This window comes from Crotalus tigris, unplaced genomic scaffold, assembly GCF_016545835.1.
Source record: "Crotalus tigris isolate CLP2741 ecotype Arizona unplaced genomic scaffold, ASM1654583v1 scf7180000018053.2689490, whole genome shotgun sequence".
NCBI lineage: Eukaryota > Metazoa > Chordata > Lepidosauria > Squamata > Viperidae > Crotalus > Crotalus tigris.
Window position 1 is genome coordinate 2,094,174 of NW_024096796.1, and position 22,634 is coordinate 2,116,807.

At 35.8% G+C, this 22,634-nt stretch overlaps 2 protein-coding genes across 8 annotated transcripts in view; one reads left to right on the top strand and one right to left on the bottom strand.

The window, feature by feature from the left end:
• Positions 1-384: 384 nt before the first annotated feature.
• FAM168B (family with sequence similarity 168 member B) lies at positions 385-18,041 on the top strand. The gene is made up of 7 exons (XM_039347177.1): positions 385-663; positions 5,096-5,176; positions 5,901-5,984; positions 11,512-11,654; positions 12,146-12,323; positions 13,288-13,415; positions 13,520-18,041. Exons 2-6 carry the CDS (start codon positions 5,107-5,109, stop codon positions 13,398-13,400), a joined length of 588 nt encoding a protein of 195 aa, XP_039203111.1. The 5' UTR covers positions 385-663; positions 5,096-5,106; the 3' UTR covers positions 13,401-13,415; positions 13,520-18,041.
• The window catches only part of ARHGEF4 (Rho guanine nucleotide exchange factor 4), a 138,529-nt gene continuing 132,269 nt past the window's right edge, over positions 16,375-22,634 (bottom strand). For 6 of the 7 annotated variants that reach the window (XM_039347163.1, XM_039347165.1, XM_039347166.1 and 3 more), the window contains one exon: positions 16,375-22,314. In XM_039347163.1, the coding sequence (XP_039203097.1) occupies positions 22,154-22,314 (161 nt within the window). In that variant the 3' untranslated portion in view covers positions 16,375-22,153. The remainder of the gene's footprint in view (positions 22,315-22,634) is intronic. The other variant, XM_039347164.1, reaches the window with a different exon arrangement.

Below are 22,634 nucleotides of genomic sequence, written 5' to 3' on the forward strand. Positions count from 1 at the left end.
GAACGAGATACTAAACCAATTACCCCTAGAGAAGTTACACCCCGGCATGTCCTTTTCATTTAAGATAATATGACTTCTGTACATATTAACAACCTCCAGTCTTTTGGACTCTTATTATAATGTGCATATCTGTACATAAAATTATAGCCTAATTATCGTGAACATGGGTCTAATTTATTACCCAGGGGTAACTCTCAAATCTCTAAATTCGAAGTTCTTTTGTTTTGTTTTGAAGAAAAAAAGAAAGATGACGGGGCTTCCATTCGCAATTAATAGCAAGGGCGCCAATCCCCCTCCGATCACGTGATTGGGAACCGCGTCTCTCTCTCTCTCTCTCTCTCTCTCTCTCTCTCTCTCTCCTCCCGCATGTGACAACAGTTCTTGGCTCGCCTTTGGGGGCTTCATACGTATGCGGGCATCGTCCGTCCTTTGCACACAGCCGACGAGCGGATGTGACGTTCTGGGCCGCTGGGTTGCTGCGCAGTTCTCCGGAGAAAAGAGAAGGAGAACGAGACGGCGAGGCGCGTTCGGGAAGGGTTCGTTCTTGCGGCAGCTTTCGGCGGCAGTAGCCCTCGCCCAGGCTTGGCCCCCTCCCGCCTCAGGCCCCGAGAGCGAGAGAGCGACCGCCGGGCAGGGGCCGCCGCGACCAAACGCTGCTGTTGGGTGAGTGAGGGAGCGCCACCTCGGCCCCTCCCCTCTCCTCTCCCTAACCGCTGCCTGAGGGGAGGGGGGGCTGTAGGTCGTTTTCAGGCTGGCTCCCTCTGGCTACCTTTGCCGAGGGGCCCATCACGAATGAAAGTCGACCCGGGGAGTTGCCTCCTCTGCTCCCGGCCTTCTCGCTCGTCAGCTTTGCGGATGCTTGGCCGAGCCGAGGCCTCGGCGGCAGACCCCGCGTTTGTGGGCGCCCTTGCGCTCTTGAAACGTTTCTGAGGCACCCGCTTGCCTTCATGTCTCTTGGCCTTCCAGCTCTGCATCTCATTTTGGGTCTGCAAAGCGATGCTTGCAAAGAGCGTAGCTAGACCTCGCTGTTGTTTTCCTATTCGAGGGGCTGCTGATAAAGAATGGATATTTTTTTGGGGGGGGGAGCAGCTTTTGATGCAAAGCTGGAAGGTGAGGCAGCAGAACAGTTACTTGGAGGTAGAATAATTCAGATTTATTAGTTAGCCTGGGTTATTGGGAGCAATTGAATCTAATCTGGATTTCGGTGTTGACAAAAAATTACATAAGAATTAAAATAGATTTGTATTCAAGTTTGTACTTAGTATGCTTGTTGAGAGTCAAAATCATGCTCTTATATGGTGGGTGTACTAAACTTGAAGTGTAGGTACTTCAGCTCTAATCTGGCATATTTATATTGACTTTTTGAACTAGTTCATAATCATTCCAAGGTCACAGCCCAGCTGCATAAAATACCAGTATGTTTCTTAAATGGAATCTCCATCTATTTTATTTCTAGTTTTTTTATCCAGAATTTGTATATATTCTGGTTGTAAATTTGAATGACTTGCAGGAAAAAAAGTGCATCCTTTCTCAAAATATAGCTTGAAAACTGAAATATTTTAATTTAGGTCTTTAGGTCATCAAAATTAAAATGATGAGCAATTTGTGTAAAATCAATTAGTGCCATTGATTTTATCGTAAAACAATGAATGCATACATTCCATTTATTCAGCTTCATCCATAGATATTTGTAAAGTGAAGAATGTATAAGTAACTGATTAGATTGCTGTAGATTGTTGGCATTTATTCTAGTTCCCTATCAAAATAGCGGATAAAATGAATTGTGTAGCTGATGTTTGAGTTGTTCTAATGCTAATATTAATATTAAGCTACTGGTAGTTACTAGAATTTAAAATTAAAATTAATAGTGATGGTACTACAGAAGACATACACATGGTTTTCTCATCCAGTTGCTTGACCAATTGAAGTATAATTCAATATTATGCTTACACATTGTGCAAAACAAAAGTAATTGGCACACTGATTCATTGTGTTGTATGATTACAGCCAGCAATAGGACAAACTTGGGCAATGCTATTTGTTTTGTGTCCTGCTCTGAAAGTGGATGACAGGAAATTCTTCTACACTTTAGATTATGGCATCAAAACAGCTGTATGTCATCCTCTCCCTGGAGGGGAAAATTAATGATTTTTGAAAATCAAGTTAATTTTTCCCTTAGGGAAATTAAGTCCCTGAATAAACATAATTTCTTATAAATATATGTCATTTTTATAGCCTTATATATTAACTCTTATTTTTTGCCAGTGAAAATGTAATGACTTGCTAAGATTGCTGAGACTATGTCTTTTTCAACTGCTTTTGTACATTTCAGTTAAAGATTAGAAAGCTTCAGGATACTGGGGAGGAAAAAATCTTTTCCCCCCCCCCCTTGATTTTTTTTACCAACAAATGTTCCTGCTTTGGAGTCTGTTAAAATAAATCATATATAATGCTTTTAAGATAAAAGTTTTATTCATTTAAATAGTTTATGTAAGACCATCAATAGTGTTTATACACTGATGCGAACTACAAAAGAATTTTATTTTGAAAATGAAACTTAAGCAACCTGTAGTGAGTCTATAGTGATGTGGAACTATCTAAATAATACACTTTTGATTAATTACTATAAAATTTGTGGTTTTTATTTTCAGCTTCAGTTTCCCACCTTAAAATTGCAGATTCACATGCTTAATTATTATAGGTTGCAGCAGTTGGTATCTGTGCATCTAATATTGGATGCTGGATGTTTTGCTGCTGTCAAACTAAAACATACTTAATGTGGAAGGGACCAACTAATCAGAGTGGTTCTTCTGTGTAGGATTTTTTAAAATCCAAGCTTCCTTGCAAAGGGACTTAAATTATTGTTTTATGGCTAATAGAACAGTAACCCAAACCTTCTCCCTATTTCTGTATATTTCTGTATCATTGTAATATCTTACAGTGAGACACATTCTACACACATTGAAGAAAAATCACGACAGTTGATTCATTTGTAGTTAAAATGCAGGACACCAAAATTATTTTTATATACTTAAGAGTGAATGAGACTGGTAACTTAGTTCCAGAGAGATAACCTACCAGAGTTTGGACTGGATGGCTGCAGTGCAACTTATCATGGCCTTCTATATTATTAAACATTTGAACGAGGTCATAGAGGTTTTTGCAGGGTTCTGTCTAGTCCTGTATAGTTTCTAATAGGACTATGTAAACATTTGAAAGGAGCATCTTGGAGAGTACATTGATACAAGCTAAGCATCTTTCAAAAAGTTTAAAGAAGCTATATTCTCTGGAATGGTTGAAGCAACTGTGTCATGTTACTGCACTCAGTGGGAAACCTTTTAAAGCAATTGAGCTGAGAACATAGCTGCTTTAATGCTTCAGGGAGGAGTGTGCTTCACTCATGGCAACTTATTTTGCAAAACACCTCTTTTAAATGTTTTGTGTAACATTTGTTTCTAAATAAATTAGCTGGGATAAGCTATGTGAATATTTTTAGTAGAATTTTATATTGTTTGTAGTTGTCTAGAAAGATGTTGAATTCTTGAGCAGATGCTTAGAAATCTGTTTTTAAATACAATGAAATTTGAAGTTATTTGCCAGCTAAAACTTCAACTAGAGAAAACATTAGTCTCTGTTAAGTACACAGTAATTACATCAAAATTAATCAAATTATTTGTCTTTGAAAGCTATGTGAAAACTTCTGCTAATGCAACCTTGTGAATTAGATATACTGTAGTTCACTAACTAGTATTAGTTTTCCTAGTTATGGTTAATTTTGTAAGGGATAATTCAGTGCAGTATTTGACTAATAAATCCTTTTTTCCCCATCAACCTGTCCTTAGGCATTAGAAGTTCTTAATATCAGCTTGGTTGGTAGCTGGTAGGAATAGATCTTTTCCCGATTAAATAGCATGACTCTATTCCAAAATAGAAGCAGTTTGTTCCCCAAATTAGAATACAGGTAGTCTTCAACTTACAACCACAATGGAGCCCAAACTTTCTGTTGCTCAGCAGCAGTTTTTAAGTGAATTTTTTGCCCATATTACAACCTTTCTTGCCACAATTGTTAATGAATCACTGCATTTGTTAAGTTAATAACATAGTTGTTAGTGAATCTGGCTTCCCCATTGACTTTGCTTGTCAAGATCACAAAAGGGTGATCATATGACCCCAGAACACTACAACTGTCATAAATATGAGTCAGTTGCCAAGCGTCTGAATTTTGGTCACATGACCATGGAGATGCTGCAGTGATTGTGAAGTAAAAATTGGTCATAAGTGCCGTTGTAACTTTGAACAGTTACTAAAATGACTGTTGTAAGTCAAGGACCACCTGTATTGTATTTTTTTAAAATTAAAACCTATCTGTTCAAAATTCATAACACAAATGAATATATTACAGGATTATATTTACAATATAGTATCCATAATCCAAATCCTAAAAAGTATTTTATAGCTATTGAAATTTTGCAGATTATAGGAATTGCTTACTCGTTGATGTGAAATGTACTTGTAAATATCTTTTGTTTGCAATTTTAAGAGTACTAATTTATGAAAATATTTAATAACGTTCAGTACTTTGGACTTGGCTATAGAAAGATGCTTTGGAGCATACTTGGGGCTCATACGTTCTGCAGTTTACTGAAGCATTTGCATATTTTCTGTGATTGGATGGCTGCCTTCCATGCTGAAACACAAACACAAGAAAAGGTGTTTCATGCTTGCCCAGTAAAGTACTTTTTTGTTTTCAGTTATGAAGTCCTATGGAGCACAAATATTTATAACTAACCCTATATGTCATGAGAGAGTAAGTCCTGTTGAAATCTGAGATGGAATAAATGTCTGATTTGCACTGTTAGAGATATTATCAGTTAATCTACTTGGTACAATATAAAATTGTTCAAATATCACTACTACTTTCACAGTCATATTTGGTTGTATATACAGGATGCACTGCTAACTAGGTATTTGAATATTTTTTTCAGAGATGTACTTTGTAATATTCTCATGTTCATAGTAGAGAAGGGAGCAGATTTAAATAATTCATACTGTTAAAGCATTATAGTCTACTAATTGTGTGACATTTCCCCTTCAGTTGTTGAAATCATGAATCCTGTTTATAGTCCTGGATCTTCTGGGGTACCCTTTGCAAATGCCAAAGGAATTGGGTATCCAGGTATGCAATTTAATCTCATAAAACTTTCTTGTGATTTCTTATCAGACCAGATGCTATTATTATCTCAATTCTGAATTCAGTTTGCACAAATAACTACAGACTTCCTGAAAATGATAGCATCAAAATATATTAGGACTGAGTTCCCTAAATTTCAAACATATCTGAGAGTTCTATGTTGGAATTGTTAAGTAGCTTTAAAGAAAATATTGACCTGGGAGTGTGTCATCAACTTCTTTCCTTTTTACATAAGGACATGAAAAATTAAAATAGTTTTGTTTATGTATATCTATGCTATTTGGTATAGAAAATGAAAAGTCACGATACTGTTTTCAATTCTATGGCCAAAGATTAGGACATAAACTATAGGTTTTTGCACCAAAGTTAAAAGATGAATTTTGACCAGATTTCCCCAATCTCAATTTCCACCAGATATATGAACCAGTTCTCAGCATTCCATGGCATATCCATTGTTGGGAATTCTGAGTTGCAAGCCACAGCTATGGAGAGCATCCAATTGAACAGAGCTCTTTTTGAAAAGCATCAATGAGCTAATTAAATAAATAAATAAATAGTTCAGGAATTTAAATGATGTGTGACAAAATATAAGGTATTACTTCATCTTATGGATTGAAATTATATTAAACAATAGTATTAAGTTTGTTGGATAATAGTACAAGTACAATATTGATGCATCTGAAAATTAATTTTCAACTGTTCCTTTCAGCTGGATTCCCAATGGGCTATGCAGCTGCTGCTCCTGCTTATTCTCCTAATATATATCCTGCAGCAAATCCAACATTCCAAACAGGTAAATGGTACTACTGCACGTTTCAGTAATGTAAACTTTTAAGTTATTTCCAATGTTGATATCTGTAATAGTGTAAGTGACATATACTGTAAACACTAAGTAGCCACATACTTTCATGCAGATTCTCTATGTTTGAAAATGTCAAACACAAAGGAGAGCAGGAAAATGTAACATGCTGGATATTTCTTCATTGATTACATTTCTCCATCTTGTATTTTAGAAAAGCATAGTAACCCTTAGAGGAACAGCATTGTGCTTATATATAAGTGGGATTTGAATCCCCAAATTATTTGTTAGAAAGGGTATATATGGGTTTTGCCTTCAGAATAGTCTTTTCACTACGTTTTTGATAATAGGAACAAACAGTCCATTTTCACAATCATTCTTTGTCGTGATATGGAAAGAGTAGTTTAAAACTATTAGGGATTGAGCTCCTTGTTATATTAACCCTCTTTTTTTACAATTATAGAACGCCTCAATGTTAAGACAAGATTTTGTGTTGAGTTTAAGTTCCCATTGGGCATTATATTTAAGTTCTGACAAATTAGTCCTTTAGGCAATGATGTCAGAAGCAGGACTGGATTTTAAGCCGGATTATATCCTTGTTCCTATCCAAAGTAGCCAGTTATCATATCAGTTAAAGCTAAACTAAGACCATCTCCATAGAAACATTCCTTCATCAAACCAGAGATACTTCTGCCCACATTCACATCATTTATTAGGCTTAGTATGACAGCCACAGATTGCTATGATTCACAAGTACATAATAGCAAAGAACAAGGAGAAATCATCTTGAAAAGGGTGGGTTTTACTGGAAGCTCTAGGAGTTGAAGGAATGGCTGGAATAATCCTCTTTTTAGTCTCATAAGATCAAAGCTTGGCCATTATCAGGAAGAAAGCAGTGCAGGTTTTTCTTCCTGTATATGTTGATACATAAACTTTCTTCCTCTAAGTTTGAGAATTCCTGATGATTGTTCAAGGAATTAGTACATTAAGGGAGTTTGGAGTTTAGCTGTGAATTAGGATGCACTAAAGTATCTGGTCTATCTGCATCATGAACTGAATTCTGTTCCGCTTACTGGTCTCCTCAAGCAGTTTATTGAGATAATGGTATGGAACTACCCATTGTGGTTTTAAAACAGTGTTACATTGTATCAATGGAAAACAATTTTAAATTAAAAAACCAGGACACCCCAAAGGGAAGAGTAGATACACTAACATGAATACTTCTCCACTTTGTCAGCGAAGTTACAGTTAACCTTAATTCTGGAAATTTCTGCCTCTATATATATATGCATGTTTTCAGGTGTATCTCAGAAATTTGTATGTGATTCCAGGATAAATGTTACATTAATAACATCCAATTAAAATTACCTGTTTATGAAATACAGTGCTCTGTTTACAAAATTAATTTCTGGAGAACAGAAGTGCCAGATAACTAGAAAAAAGCTAAAGTTGTCGTTCTTCAAAAATGAGAATATATATAATAATTAACTCTCAGTCTGAATTGATACCTGAAAAAATTGAGAACAACTGGTAAAGCAAATTATCTACAAACATCTTAAAAACAATTGAAGGATTTTTCATGCACAGGTATTAGTACTGGTATTTGCCAGAGTAATTGATCTGATAAATTTAAATAGATTGTGTGAATATTGTAGTCATTATGTATCTTAACTTCAGCAAAACATTTGACAGTATGCCATGACGCTCTGATAAACAAGCTAATTGTGAACTGTAAAGTATGACAAGTATATAGAACTAACTGGAAAAACATAGAATGTTCCTCAATAATTATGTGTCAGAGTGGACTAGATAATGAATTGCACAGAGTCCAATCTAGTTCTGTAGAAATTTTATTAACTCAGTTGACCATATCATATATAAAACTGATACAAAAATACAAAGAAATGCATAGAAAACAATAAAACACTTTCATAATGTTATCACCCCTATAATTAATTCCAGTCTGATCTAGATATTCTCTCTTGTTCTCTTGGCCTTTGAAATGAAGACTGCAGTCTTATTAGTGTTTCCTACAATAAATACCATATTTTCCCCAAAATAAGACCCAACCAGAAAATGAGCCCTAGCATGATTTTTCAGGATGCTCATAATATAAGCCCCACCCCCAAAATAAACCCGTTAAGATTATCAGCCAGGCGGATGCATTTATTACCGTATTTCCCCAAATATAAGCCCTAACCAGAAAATAAGCCCTAATGTGTCTTTTGAACCTGGTCTTATTTTGGGGGAAACACGGTATTGTTTCTCCTGGGTGCTCCAGTATTTTTTTGTTTTTAAATAGGAATCTAAGTACACAACAGACAACAGTTTGCAGTCGACAAGAATGTGTCCAGTGTCTTCAATGGCTGGTGCTCCACAAATGCAGTGTCTTTTTTTAAGTGGGACTCCATGAAATCTCCCATGTCCAATGGAGTTCAGTTGTTCAAACTGAGCTCTAGAGAAAGCTCTTCTGAAATGTTGAGACATGTAACTTGTTAAACATTTTTCTAACCAAGAGGCTGATTTGTGTTGAATCAGCCACTTCATAGATGTGACACATTTAAGTATTGCAGCCATATCAATAATTCTTTGTTTGAAAGCTTCCTTGGTCTTTAGATGTGATTTGACTAGGATATTGAAAGATTACATTTGAAAATTGGGTGTAGTTGAGGTAGAAAGTATGGTTATCAACTTAGGTAACACAAAATAGGTACAATATTACCTATTGTAATATATAATATGTAATATATAATAGGAAAAAAATCAGGAATAGTTTGGTAGGAAAGAAAATGGGCTAGAAATAATAGAATTTAATAGACACAAAGTTCTTCACCTAGGAAAAAGTAGATAGGAAAATACTTCGCTTGATGATAATGCTTATAAAAAATTTGGAATTGTTCATTTATGAATATTAATCTGTAGGGGATTTTTTTACTGCAAAGAAGACAAATGCAGTTTTAAAGTATATTAGCACTGGTAGTTTCCGAATCAGAGGAAGTAATAGTTGTAATTTATTCTTCTTTGGTCAGGTCCCCAATTTGAGTATTGTGTCCAGTTCTGATTATTGCATATTAAAGAGGATTCAGATAAACTGAAACAGGCTCAGAGAAGAGCAACACGGATGATCAGGGGATAAGAAACTAAGTCCCATGAAGAGATATTGAAGAAATTGGGAATGTTTAGCCTTAAGAAACGAAGACGCAGGGGGGCATAATATTATTCTTCAAAATACCTGAGAGGATGTCATACTGAAGAAGATAAAGACTGTTCTCCGATATTCCAGAGCTCACGATGCTTAATAATGGATTGAAGTTACAGGAAGGCAGATTCCGATTCAATATTAATCCCCCAAAAAATTGTAACAGTAAAAGCAGTTCAACAATGTCATTATGTGTTCCTTATGCAGAAAGAGCAGTTCAATGTTGCACTGTAAGTGCCTCCAGGTTGGTGGTATGTGTACAACAGTATATGGGGGTCACAAGTTAGTTTCTAGATTAAATCTCCTAATTTGCATGGAATAGTGTGACCATGCTTGGGGTAAAGCAGGGCCTTGGTTGTGTTGGTGGCATGTTATTCAAAATTTGCCAGAACTGACTGTTACTGTCCACATTAGTAACAGAGAACTTGGTTTTCACACAGATCTGACTAAGTAAAATAATATAGCCTTCTCTATATTAGTCACTAAAAATTTCATGTGAAAACCTTGATTGTCCAAAGCTATATTAACTGGCAGAGATCTATATGGGGCCATTTGGTGATGACCATGGTGCATAGAATATTGTAATTTGGAACATTAGAAGAGTGAATGCTTAAGAACAAGAAGGGAATAGAATGGAAGGAAGGAATGTTACATATCTGTACACTAAGAAAAAAATAAAGATGCAATAGATTTGAATGAAGATAATCTAAATACATGAAGGAAAGTACAAATAGTCCTGTCTTATTGATTGCATGTTCAGCGACTGTTCAAAGTTACAATAGCACTGAAAAAAGAGTTTTACGATCAGTCGTCCAAGTTCTGAACATCACAATGTCCCCACCTCGCACAATCATCATCACCTTCACCATTTGGCAACTGGTGTGCATTTATAAGAGTTGCAGTGTCCCACGATCACATGATTGCCACCTGGGTGAGAAAAAATGCATGTAAGAAAATTATGGCTGAAAAAAATGAGGATGAAAGAAATACATTGTATAATATGTATATAGGAAAAAATGGTTGCAAAGAATGTAATCAAAGAGAATAAGGGATGGTTAAGATGAAAATAGGGAGACAAAAGGCCGAACAATTTTGATGAAAGCAAAAACATTTGGTTTGCACAATAGGGCTGCACAAAGAACTTCAGCAATGAAACTCAGGTGAAGGAATGCTAGAAGTATTTTAGAGCTTTTTGTGGGAATTATAGTGATGCGTTGAAGAGCAATATAAATGAATATTTTAATTCTTAATGCCCAAGAAAAAAATGATGAAGACAATGTCCCAACTGCTGTAATTGAAATTGAAAAATGGTAATACTGCAAGTGTAGAAAATAAATCTAAAGAAAAGTTAAAATACGTAAAATGAAGCTAGTTTAAAGAAAGGAAAATGAAAGGGGGAAGAAACTGAATAATGAACTAAGTGGACAGGGAAGGAAACAAAAGGTATTTAGGTATTATAGAAAGAACTAAATTCAGTAGGTAAGCACCCTCTTTTAATCTAGGTTTAAAAACATCCACAGTCAGCAAGGAATGTTTTCAATCATTTGACCTTTAATAGCTTTGTTCTTTCTAATTTATGTCAGATGTTCCTATATCCATTCTGAATCAGATTCTAGACTTCTAATCTATACTACAATATTCCAAAATAAACTATACATCTAATTTCAACCATAATTTAACCCACAGTAGTAGAGACTGGATCACTTAGCAATGGAAATTCCAGTCCCAAAAGCCCTTGTAACTGGAGGACAACCTGTAAATACTTTTTTATCAAATTTTGTAATGGCAATAATCCAGAATTTATGACAGTAGTAGTAATCAAGAATGTAGTTTTATGCCATAACATACTAGGCATTTTGTGAACCTCTCAGAGTCATTGAGAGTCGGGCAACATACAAATTGATGAATAAATGATAAGAAACATTACTTTTTACATTGTGCTTATTTTGTGTTTCTAAATATTAAACACTGAGTATTTTCTTGACTATTCTTGATCATTGTACATATTTTACTGTTCTAGAGATTCCATCTCTGGACATGAGGGCTGAGCTACAGGATGATTATATCGATTGTAGGGTTTTTAACTTTGGCTGCCAATTTATATTTATTTTAATATTGTGTTTTTAACTGTTGTTAGCTGCCCATAATTGTCATGTTGAGTTATGGATCGTCATTTAAATAAATAAATAATATGTTGTGGGCAGCAATTTGTTCCTATTTTAATTTTTTAAAAATGGATCATGCTGTTTTTCACCATTTAATAATATGAATATTGCAAATTGTTGAAACACAACGTTGACACTTGGCTATCTTTTAATATAGGTTATACACCAGGCACACCATATAAAGTCTCTTGCTCACCTACCAGTGGTACAGTGCCTCCTTATTCTTCATCTCCCAATCCTTATCAAACTGCAGTATACCCAGTTCGAAGTGCCTATCCACAGCAGAATCCATATGCACAGGTAAAAAGAGTTCTTTGAGTTAATTATATAACAAGTGGAACTGTTGTCATTTTCTAGATTCTTAGTGCTGTGATGGCTTGGGGCAGGGGTTTAATCATTAATCATTTGTATAGTATAAATCAGAATTTTAGTGAATTCTGGCTTATAGTTGATAATTTGCCTTCAAAACAACATGATTATTGGCTTCTTGTTTCTGGATTATTTAGAGATACAAGCCAGCAATTCTGGTTAACATGCAATTGCACTTGTGCTTCCCAATTAGTTCAGATTGATTGAGCAGTTAATTAGGAATAGTTTTGAGAGAACTGAAAACTCATTATTACTGATGAACAGTAATCCGTTCTTTTTTTTTTTTTTCCTTTTTGAAGGGCCCGACTCATACCTGATGTGTATAAGTAAAATAATGGCATTTCCTTGAAACCATGTGGCCTTTTAGTATGTATCAGTAGTACTGGAAAGAATTTTAGTAAACCAACCATTTTTTTCAACAGCAAGGCACTTACTACACACAGCCTTTATATGCAGCACCACCCCACGTAATCCATCACACTACAGTTGTGCAGCCCAATGGAATGCCTGCAACTATGTATCCAGCACCAATTCCACCTCCCAGAGGAAATGGTGTCACCATGGGAATGGTGGCTGGGACCACAATGGCAATGTCTGCAGGTATGTGAATTTTCTTTTATTCCAACAGTCTGTGATGTGGTATTGGTGTTTTAGAGCAGTTGATACTCATTAGTGGGGCCGGTTGGCTGCTACATATAAATTCTCAGACAACCATTGGTAAACAGATAATCTCTTTGGCACATAGCACTAACATTCTTGACTCTTGTAACTAATAATCTTTCATCTATCAAACACATTTTAAAATGCAGGCCCTTCTGTGACAATGAGCCTCACAAGTCAATTGTATACAAAGTACTGGTAGTTATTTGACTTAACAACAGTTTGTTTAGTGACCATTCGAAGTTACAGAGGCACTGAAAAAAGTGACTTATGACTGTTTTTCACACATACAACTATTGCAGCATCCCTATGGTCAAATGATCAAAATTCAGATGCTTGGCAACTAATATTTATGATGGTGGTAATGTTCTGGGATCATGTGATCACCTTTTGTGACCTGACAAGCAAAGTCAATGGAGAAGCCAGATTCACTTAACAACGGGTTGCTGACTTAACAACTGCAGTGATTAGCTTAACAACTGTGGCAAGAAACATCATAAAATGGGGCAAAACTGACTTAACTGTCACTTAGCAACAGAAATTTTGGACTCAATTGTCATAAATGGAGGACTACCTGTATTCTGATTTATAGAATATTTATTAGTTGTCTGTCAAAGTGCAGAGAGAACTTTTAACATGGTATTTCAAGAAGTGAATTTAATTCTGTGCCATGTCTTAATATCATTTTAATTGGGAATTCTGGGAGTTACAGTCCTAAAATATTTGGAAGGCATAGGCTGTATAAGATACAAAATGCTGGGGAAACAAAAACAGGACAGCAGAGTTTGCAAATATAATTTCTGTAACAAATTCTGATGGCTATGCCAACTTCAAAATTACTTATAAACAACGAAGAGTGTTAATTATGAAGCAATTAAGTGTGGAAATATTTTTTCCTCCCCAGGTACCTTGTTGACAACACATTCCCCAACTCCCGTAGCCCCTCACCAAGTTACAATGCCCACTTATCGAGCTCCAGGAACTCCAACCTATAGTTATGTGCCCCCACAGTGGTGATCACCATTACCCAGTGTAAGTATTTGTATATTTATAGCTGTAGTGATTTCGCCAGTGTAGGACTATCAAAAGTCAGAGTGGATATTTAGCTCTCTTTTTTTGCCTCTTTTTGAATGCAGATTTGAAGATGGGAGATATGCAATCAAGTAATTGAGGTTTAAAAGTTGGTGCTGAAGCCTTCATGCCTCCAACCAGGACTTGTTTCTTCTGAATGCTTGCAATCCTTTGCTAAACACTAATTCCACTGAAGACTTCCCAGTGCTGCATATCTTACATCTTGGAACTCCAGCAGTTAGTCTTAAAGCAAATCCTGTTTTGTGGACTGTCTTGCAATTTTTAGCTAATTATAATGATTAAAGGGAGTATAAATTTATTGATTCATATCTAGTTGAATGCATGTCTAAAACTCGCAAAGCTTGCTCAACCTACCTGCTCTGACTGATGCAAAAATTGTCATATGCAAAATCCAAAGGAGCCGAAAAGTATTTTACAGTTTATATCACTAATGCACTGTTGTGATGTTCGCAGGGTCTTAAAGAGGTAGAATTGTGACAGTGATTTTTTTTCATCATTCTAATTAGCAAGTGTGTTAACGTTTTAAGACACCAGGTAAAGGGAGAAAAAATGGTGGTATTTTTCTTTCCGGTTCAGTGACTGGAAAATGATTTTGTAGAAATCTTGCAAAGGAACCATTTGTTATTTGTAAGTTCTTTATATTTCCACTTTTTGGTTTCAGTGTTAATATAGACATTCTCAAGGACAAAAACATTACAGGAAAAATATGGTTACAAGTCTTGCTATCTAAATCATTAATCATCATTGGAATATTTGGTGGAAAATCATCCACATAATGGTTTACCTCCTAAGAACAGTCTTAAGTGATTGATGTCAATGATTTCCACACTGCTGTAAAATAGAATTTTGTTCAATTTTGTTCAGGTCCACCCTTCCAACAAAAATGGGCTAATCTTGGCCAGATTGATAGTTTGAGCAGCTTTCTTTTGTAAAAGCATAGTCATATCAATATTTCAATAGAAAAGAATTCAACATATTCTGAAGAAAAATGTCCTTTTTTATATATATTAAAGGGGAGCAAACTAATTAAATCATTTTATTGACTTATTTTCCTTGCAGCATGGATATGAACCAAGTATGGAAGCAATTGTTAGAATATACCTAAAAGTAGGACTAAATTCAAAAGTGATCAAGTACAAAGATTCTTTTTGGTAATACTTTTCTTTTGGCATAATCTTGGGCATATACTTTTTTACCTCCTAAATTGCATTTGGAAAAATTGAAATTAAGAAAACAGATGCAGTATTTCATTGCAGCGAACTCCTTACCTGCAGCTTTGAGTCTTTGTAGAAGTACCTCAGTCAATGCTGTGGCGATATAGGGCTAGTCTTGGAACCAGTTTGTGCACCAAAATTATTATGGGATTTTTAAATTTTTATTTTAGGTTTTAATTTCAGTGCTAAAAGCAATCAAGGGCTTTCTTTGAATTGGCACCAATTATTATTCCCAGTATTTCCTGTCTGCAATAAATAGTGTAGTCAAAGGTTAAAATGTTCCCTTTTAAACTTAACATTTGTAGATTAGTTTATAGTATTGGTAAAATATTTGCAAGTTGTTGGGGTTTTTTAATGGTGAGACTGAGCATCCCAACATTGGGATGATAAGTTTTTAAATCAGATATTACAACTACTTATATGTAGCTTGGAAACTGATTTTAGTACTACCATCCTATTTTTTCTTCTGAGGCAAGAATCTTCTGTGCCTCAAATCCCTTTGAAACGGCTTTTACGACGTTTGAACAATAACATACTCTTTTGTTTTACATAAAATGTATTTTCTTTGGATCATTATATAATATCTTTATCCAAATGCCAGTGACACAACATAATCGTATGTATTCTTACATTTTAATCTTGAGCACTTATTGCAGCCGAGAAAGTTCTGTATCCATAGAACAAGCAAATTCTTTCTTTCTTGCCATTTGGGTCTGCTTAGCTATTCCATTTGTGACGTTGTCATCATTCTGAAGAGTGCTCCTTAAACTTATTGATTATTCAGTATGGACACTTAGCCAGTGTAGCAGGCTTTTAAAGTTAAATGTTTCTTGCCACATTATCACAGATGTGAGTTTTGAAAAATAGTTTGCCAGGGACATGTTGAAAATAAAAGCTTATCTCTTTATATAAATGTCCTGATGTCTGTAGCCAGTGCAGCACTTTGTAAATGATAAAGATAAATTGTATTTGGTTTTCCTCAAGTTTCAGTTTCCAAATACTTCCTTGGTTGTTGTTGTTTTTTTAAAAAAAATACAGTGATAGTAACAGCTTTTAGGGTAATCAGACTTCGAGCACTTTTTTCTGAGTTGTTTTATGGGATTCATCTGCAATGGAGGAATAGTACTATGCTGTCCCTTGAGGAATAGTACTTCTTGCAAAAATTACTGCACCTTCCAGAATTTGGGGGGAGGGGGCAATGATATTTTATTGGAGATAAGTCCATATCTCCGATAGTGTCAGTAGGAAAGTAACCAAAAGCACAGTGATGAGAGGATGTATATAGCTTGGTATATTGTTGCAAATAATTTAAAAAAGCATGACTATGAAACAAAGTTTGTACTTCAAATGGGTGTACTAGACAGGATATTGTGGATTTTTTTTTCTCCTGGCTGTTAGTTCCCTGGTTAGAATTCCTATATGGGAGGGTGGGTGAGGTAAAGCCTCTAATTCTTAGTATGTAGCTGCATTGAAACTCCTTCAAAGGAGGTTGATGCAGCAGAGACAAGGCTCCAATCAAGCTGCTTTCAAACAAATGCAGCTCTAGAGGGGAATACAGTAACATATTACAGCAATAACAGAAAACAAAAGATCTGAGTTTAATTTCAAAGGCTAGGTTTTAAATAATACTGAAGGCATTGTTTAGGAGACATTTTCAAACTAGATAACACAATATTTGAAGTGTCTTTTTTTTTTTTTTTTGAAAATAGCAAAATAGACACATTCTACTTTATATTTGGCCAAGAAATACTTGTAGATGTAATCAGTGGTATTAACGCTAACCAACTGACATGAAACTGAATCTCCCATTTTTAATTGAAGTAATAATTGTATAACTAAAATATTATGGTAGACATACATTGAAATACTCTGAGAAGCTCATACATTACCACAAAATGTGTCTTGATGCCACGATGGAGATAATGGAAGGAAGAAGTTTTGCTTTATTTGGGTTCCTGAAATGTAACCCTGTGAGAGCAGAGTTTTTAATCTGTCATGACTAAAACTTGGCACAGATTCCATATAGTCAATATTCCATGACCATTGCAAAGTAATTTTAACTTCAGTGGAGAATTTTGAATTTATTAGGGAAAACCTTTTGTTCTTGTGTGTTTCTACTGAGCATTCTTATTGCTTGGTTTTGGCATTATAAAACTAAATTAATTTTGTTACAGTCAAAATGCAGGGAAGCAAAACATTTTCAACTAGTTTGTATTACATTGTTCTGTTGATTCTAAGAAGCAAACACCCAACACTAAGGGTCTGTTCTGGGGCAAGAAAAAAAAAGATATTGATAATCATTTTCTGACAGTGAAGCTTAACATTGCATTCTGCATTAGGTGGTTTGCTAATTTAGTACATTACCTTTCTGCCTTTGCCTGCAAACACTGAGCCCCAATCTAGAAATCACTTTGTGATTTGTTTTTAACCTGTGCAGTGTTTGTTTGCACTTGGCTTTCCCTCTCAACTTTTTCCTCTGTAGTCATTCTCAGTATATCTAACAATCCCATCCATGTGGAATAATAGCAAAAGGGAGACAGCAGTGCAGCAAAGGAGCTGCATTTATATTAAACATCTAATTCTTGTTCAACCTGTCAGTAGAGATTGAAAGACAGCAAGTGACAAGTAACTGGGGAGGGGTTGTATTATCCTTGAATTTTCTCTTCAGCCTACCGAAGACATTGGTATTTATGAGATACTGATTTTAAATGAAATGGGCACTCTTTCTAAAATGACATGGAGCTATTTGAGCATCCCAATATCGGGAGCCAATTTAACATGCCAAGATAGTCTGAACAGTTTGACTTCCAATTCTCTGTCATCAGTATCTATATGACTTTTTCTAATCTGATATGACTTTTGAGCACTTAGCAAGCAAACTGTGGAAGCTTCACTTAGCTTGCTGCTGTACAAACTTGTTTTTAGTAGAATGGATTTGTTAGTGGGATTTTATTGTAGTGCTATTATTGGCTGCCCTTGTGGGGTGAAAAGGGGAATGCATGCAACAGAAGTGCAAGAGGCCCCAGTAATAGTGTTGTTATGAAATAGGCACAGGTTTCCTTTTTATATAATTTTTTTTTAAAAAAAAGAAACTGTCTTAAAACAGTTGTATTGGTACTTTTCCCCAAGTTTAGGTCAATGTTGTCTTCCAGAAGTTTAAAGCATCACATCTTTTGCATCAACACATAGGAGTGGCAATTCCATTCTGAGCCAATTGTGTAAAATTCATTTTTATTATACAATCGAATGAGTAGATGAGCTCAGAGTTAAATTCTTAAAAGCACGTTTATGTAACAGGAATTGTTATGTATTAATACTTCAGTTTTCAATAAAGATTGACTGTGTTGCTTAATGCTTTTTTTTCTTTTGCAACTACAATCCTCAAAAATATGTTGTTACATTTAAATGATGTTTAGGCCTTTCAATCTGCACTGTGCTAGAAACTGTTTATCCCTGACAGATAGGCAATCTGCACATTCTACAAGTTGTGGATCACAATTGCTATGGGTCTCAGTCAGCAAAGCTATTAACAGTGGATTGTGAGAATTGTGATTTAAAACATCTGAAGGAATTCACATTACCTGCCTCTAATTTACTAAGGAACAGTAGTTTGATTCACATCTTACACCATCCATAAAATTTTAAAACAATTTGCAGGTTTCAATGAAAGAAAAATATTAAAGTGAGATTAGCAGATTTTTCTTTCTTTCTTGGCAATAAATGTTTTAATTTTAAATTTCGCATACTTTTAGAGAATTGAAATTTTACCATGTTTAATGAAAGTTGGGAGGGGGGTTGGTATTAGAAGGAATAATTTAGTAAGTTCAACTGCCTATTCAGGGTAGGGATTTAAATTGGCATTCCAGAAACATGCCTACCTAACCACTGAAATAACCAATAGAGAGAACCCACCACCCTCCAGGTAATTGGTTCTTATCAAATGAAAACTTTTTCTAACAATCTGCCTTTCTGTAACTTACATCTGTTTCATGCCATGCACCCCCTAATGAGAATTCAGAGTTCATGTTACTTGTGACTTTTATTTATCTAGTTTATATAGCTGCTCATCTCACAAAGAAGTGACTGGGATGGGGTACAATAGATCTTTGGAAAATGCCACTGTCAACTTCTCAAGGCTGTACACCCAGTTCTTTCAGCCTCTTCATAGGGCTTAATTTCATCATCTTTCTCTGAACCTGTTCTGATTTTTCTGAATCCTTAAATGTGTGCGGCCTAGAATTCAAGGCAAAGCCTGCTCAAAGCCAAATAGAGTGACCAATTATTTGCCATACTCCTTATTTGATGCGAATAATGCTAAACTCATCTATTTAGAAGAATGTGAGGTGAAATGTGGCAAAGCACTAAGCTGATCAGATCACTGATCAGAACTTTGAAAGATAAGCAGCAAGCAAAAATAATTGATCTATGTGTTAATGGTTTTATTTTACCTTTCTTCAAGTGATTACTATTACATAGAGCAGTTTATAGCCTTGCCTGTGTTGCAATTACAGTACCACTGGACCCCAAATTTAGGTTGGAGGCTGTGGTGTAGGCCACAGGTGTCAAATTCGCCACGCTACATAACATGTCACCAGTGGTGGGATTCAAATTTTTTTCCATTTAAATGAAAGAAACCGCACTCTGTTCTGAAATCTGGCCTATTTCCAGATTATCTCAGAACAATGTTTATGCCTGTGTACGTATGATAGCTTTTTTAAAACAAAATTGTGAAATTGTAATATTGTTAAAATACATTCCATTCAATTTGTGGAAGTCTCACCTGACTCAGACTTTCATCTGTATTCCTCTCAATTACTGTAGAAGCAACCAAAGACTTTTAAGGTTTTAAATGTAACCATATAAATATAAAAATACCTTGGGCCATGACACTAGCATCACTGCCAGCTTTCTTTTACTACTTGCTGTTTTCTTGAGTGATTAAACTGCAACCTTAACATATTATATTTATAAAATACCTCAAACAAGTGCATAAATGTTATTTCTCCCACATCACAGTTTAATTAGCTTTATGCTTCATTATATCATTCTAATCAGAATGACCACTTTAGGTTTTGGAAAACCGGAATGTTTTGTTACAGACTACAGTTCCTAATTTCCAGATAGTAGTATGTTCAGGCAACCTGGAAAGTCTCAAAGAATGGTTAAAATATCTGATGAGAAGTGTGTTTGTGGCAATATGTGCCTACTGAACAAGCTTTCAAACTAAACATATTGTGTTAGCATTGCAGCAGGACACAGCACTTGTCTGAAGGTGGCTAATGTTAAAAAATATTAATAAATGTCAGACCCAATTATTTGAGTGGGGGATGGAAGGAATTCCATGACCGTAGATTGGATTGGAAAGCTGAAAAGTTACCCTAGAAGACAGTGGATCCATTTCTGCATTATGGCAAGAAAACAATATGATTATGTGGTTATGACAATTGAGTGTTAATTCAAAGACAAAATATTTAGCCGTTATCTTTGCAACTGTTGAAATTGTATTCTGATGTATGTATTCATATACTAACACAAGGGTGAGTGACCTGCATAATTAACATGATTGCTATTTGAGACTCAGCATGACCAGATGTTAATTTATTCTTATATTATTTTTAAGGTAAAAGATGAGGAGTTTTGACTGCCTAGAAACTTTGGATATATGCTTCTGCTATCCTACCCTTTCCTATATTGTTTGGTTTTCTTGGGAATGAAACTACCATTTCAATATGTAGAACTACAGATACATAATGATACATACTAAACACAAGGATACACTTAGTATGAAATAAAAACTGTGCTGATTGCTCCAAGGCAAACTACTAATTGTTCATTTAAGGGTAATCAAATGCAAAGGACATGCTTATTGGGTTACCAGTCATTTCTGCATAAGAAAAAAAGACACAAGAGTGAAAGTCAGTTTTACAATTTTCTTTATGAAATTAAATGTAACCCCTCCAAAGAGGGAAAGAGAAAGTGCAAGAATGATTCTGTACATGCTTCTAGCTTTCTATAACTGAAGGCTGGTCAGCTACAGTTAGACCCTGCAACTTTTTGCATCACACTGCTGAATGCTCACTCCCCTGGAGTAATGTCATGCCAGGGTAGATTGGGTTCTTCACTTTAATTTCACAGTACCAGGAAATCCCTAAACAATGGGATTCAGTCAGTTATGGCTTCTATCTATTTCACTATTGTAAGGCAAAACTTTATCTAATCAAAAGATTATATTGAGAGAGAGAGAGAGTGCCATCAATTTTAAGTGGTTAGTATCTGAATATACACTCTCCATAAAAATTGGCGAATCTGTATCCCTGTCTTACGCACCCTCACTTCCTCTGCAGAGTGTTGCATAGGTGATAATAGTTCCAAATAATACTGCTTAGTTTGTAAGTGCCTGGCATGTCTGAAATTAATCTTTAGATAAATCTACGTATTGTATCTTTAGGAATATAGGTCAGCCTTTCTTCCATAATTTGCCTCCTAGATATACCTGGACTGTAACTCCCAGAGTCCACAAAAGCTCACTGCACCTATTTTGGAATTCTTGGAATGGGACTTCCACACAATTAGAGGACATCAAGTTGTGGAAGGTTGATACAGGCTTCCAAATGTTGGCTTTCTTCGGTGGAAAAGAAGAGGCAAAAGAGGCATCAAGTTAAAACCTGACAAGACAGATTACAAACTTACAAAATACAGTTATTTGCACTGTTACATAAATAAACATTTTATAAACACTGAAGAAAAGTATTGTTGGCCAGGAGTTATGAGAAAATGTTTATAGAAAGTAAAAGAAATTAAAAGGTAATTTAGGCTCATTTCCCCTCCCCTATATACATTAACTCAATTAGACTAAAAATGTCCTGGCTGTTAGCCACACTTCAGGCTGGTTAATCAAGTACTGGTTCCAGATCAGCTGTTTGACATAAGAGAAGGTGACATCTGATCTCTGGGAATGTTCAGGCTGTTCTGGATTTCTGAAAATTTGGATAAGAGGAAGGGAGAACCTCATCATCCCAGGAAAATGGGCACCAGTAAGAATGTCAAGCAGCTGCTCAGAGCAAATGACCGAGAAGTGGTGGTAGCTGCTCATCTACTGTTGTCTTTTCCTGTCAGTCTTTTTGAATCCCCAAATAAAGGTTCCCAGATGAAAGGGTGGTCCAGAATAAAAGGGACAAAATAAGGAATTAAAAAATACATATATTCTGTCATCCGTCTTCTCCTAGGTACGCATTTGTATGGGCAGTCTCAGTTCATTTTCACCGACATACACACATGCACACGTACACAAAAGGATCATAACACTTCAAAGCTCTTCCAGTTGATCCAAAGGAAAGGAGTCGGGAGTGGGGGGTGGGGGAAGAGGATGCTAAACCAGAGGTGGAGGCAGTGCTTGGGCTTGCAGGACGAAGCATAAAGTGCTGTCTCAAAAGGGATTCAGGCACAAGGTCAGGCTGCCTCCCTTTATTTTCGAAACGGTGCCAGCCTGCTAATATTCTGCCAGAAGTTTGAAGGTTTGCGTTTGGGCTCTGCCAGCATGAAGACTTGCTGCTGGGGAAGGTTTGTAGGCAGAGTAGGGTGTTTCTGGCGCATCAAGAAATCGTAGTATGTCCTAGTGATCACTGCTGATGAAATGAGCAAAGAAAAAAAATTTTTTATAGCTGTATCTTCTGCTCTGCCTCCTCTGAGAACAGGAGTGTCCCGTTCTCAATATGCTTTTCACTCAAATTGCAACCTTTAAACATGGTTGTTCAGCAGCAGACTGTTATTGTGAATACATGGGAAGAAAGGGGGAGGATTACATCGTCTGGAGGTTGTTTCTCGGTTTAGGTCTGTGGAGATTCTCAGTCATCCAGGTCATAGTTATCCCAAAGATGCTTTTTTCACGAGACAGCTGGACTTCCTTGTTTTTCTTTGAAGACATTTCGCTTCTCATCCATTCCCA

What these genes read in the sequence shown, in the direction of transcription:
- FAM168B (XM_039347177.1), top strand. Translation starts at nt 5,107, where the DNA reads ATGAATCCTGTTTATAGTCCTGGATCTTCTGGGGTACCCTTTGCAAAT. An exon ending in AAATCCAACATTCCAAACAG is followed by an intron (nt 5,985 to 11,511) that starts GTAAATGGTACT and finishes CTTTTAATATAG; the next exon opens with GTTATACACCAGGCACACCA. An exon ending in CACAATGGCAATGTCTGCAG is followed by an intron (nt 12,324 to 13,287) that starts GTATGTGAATTT and finishes TTTCCTCCCCAG; the next exon opens with GTACCTTGTTGACAACACAT.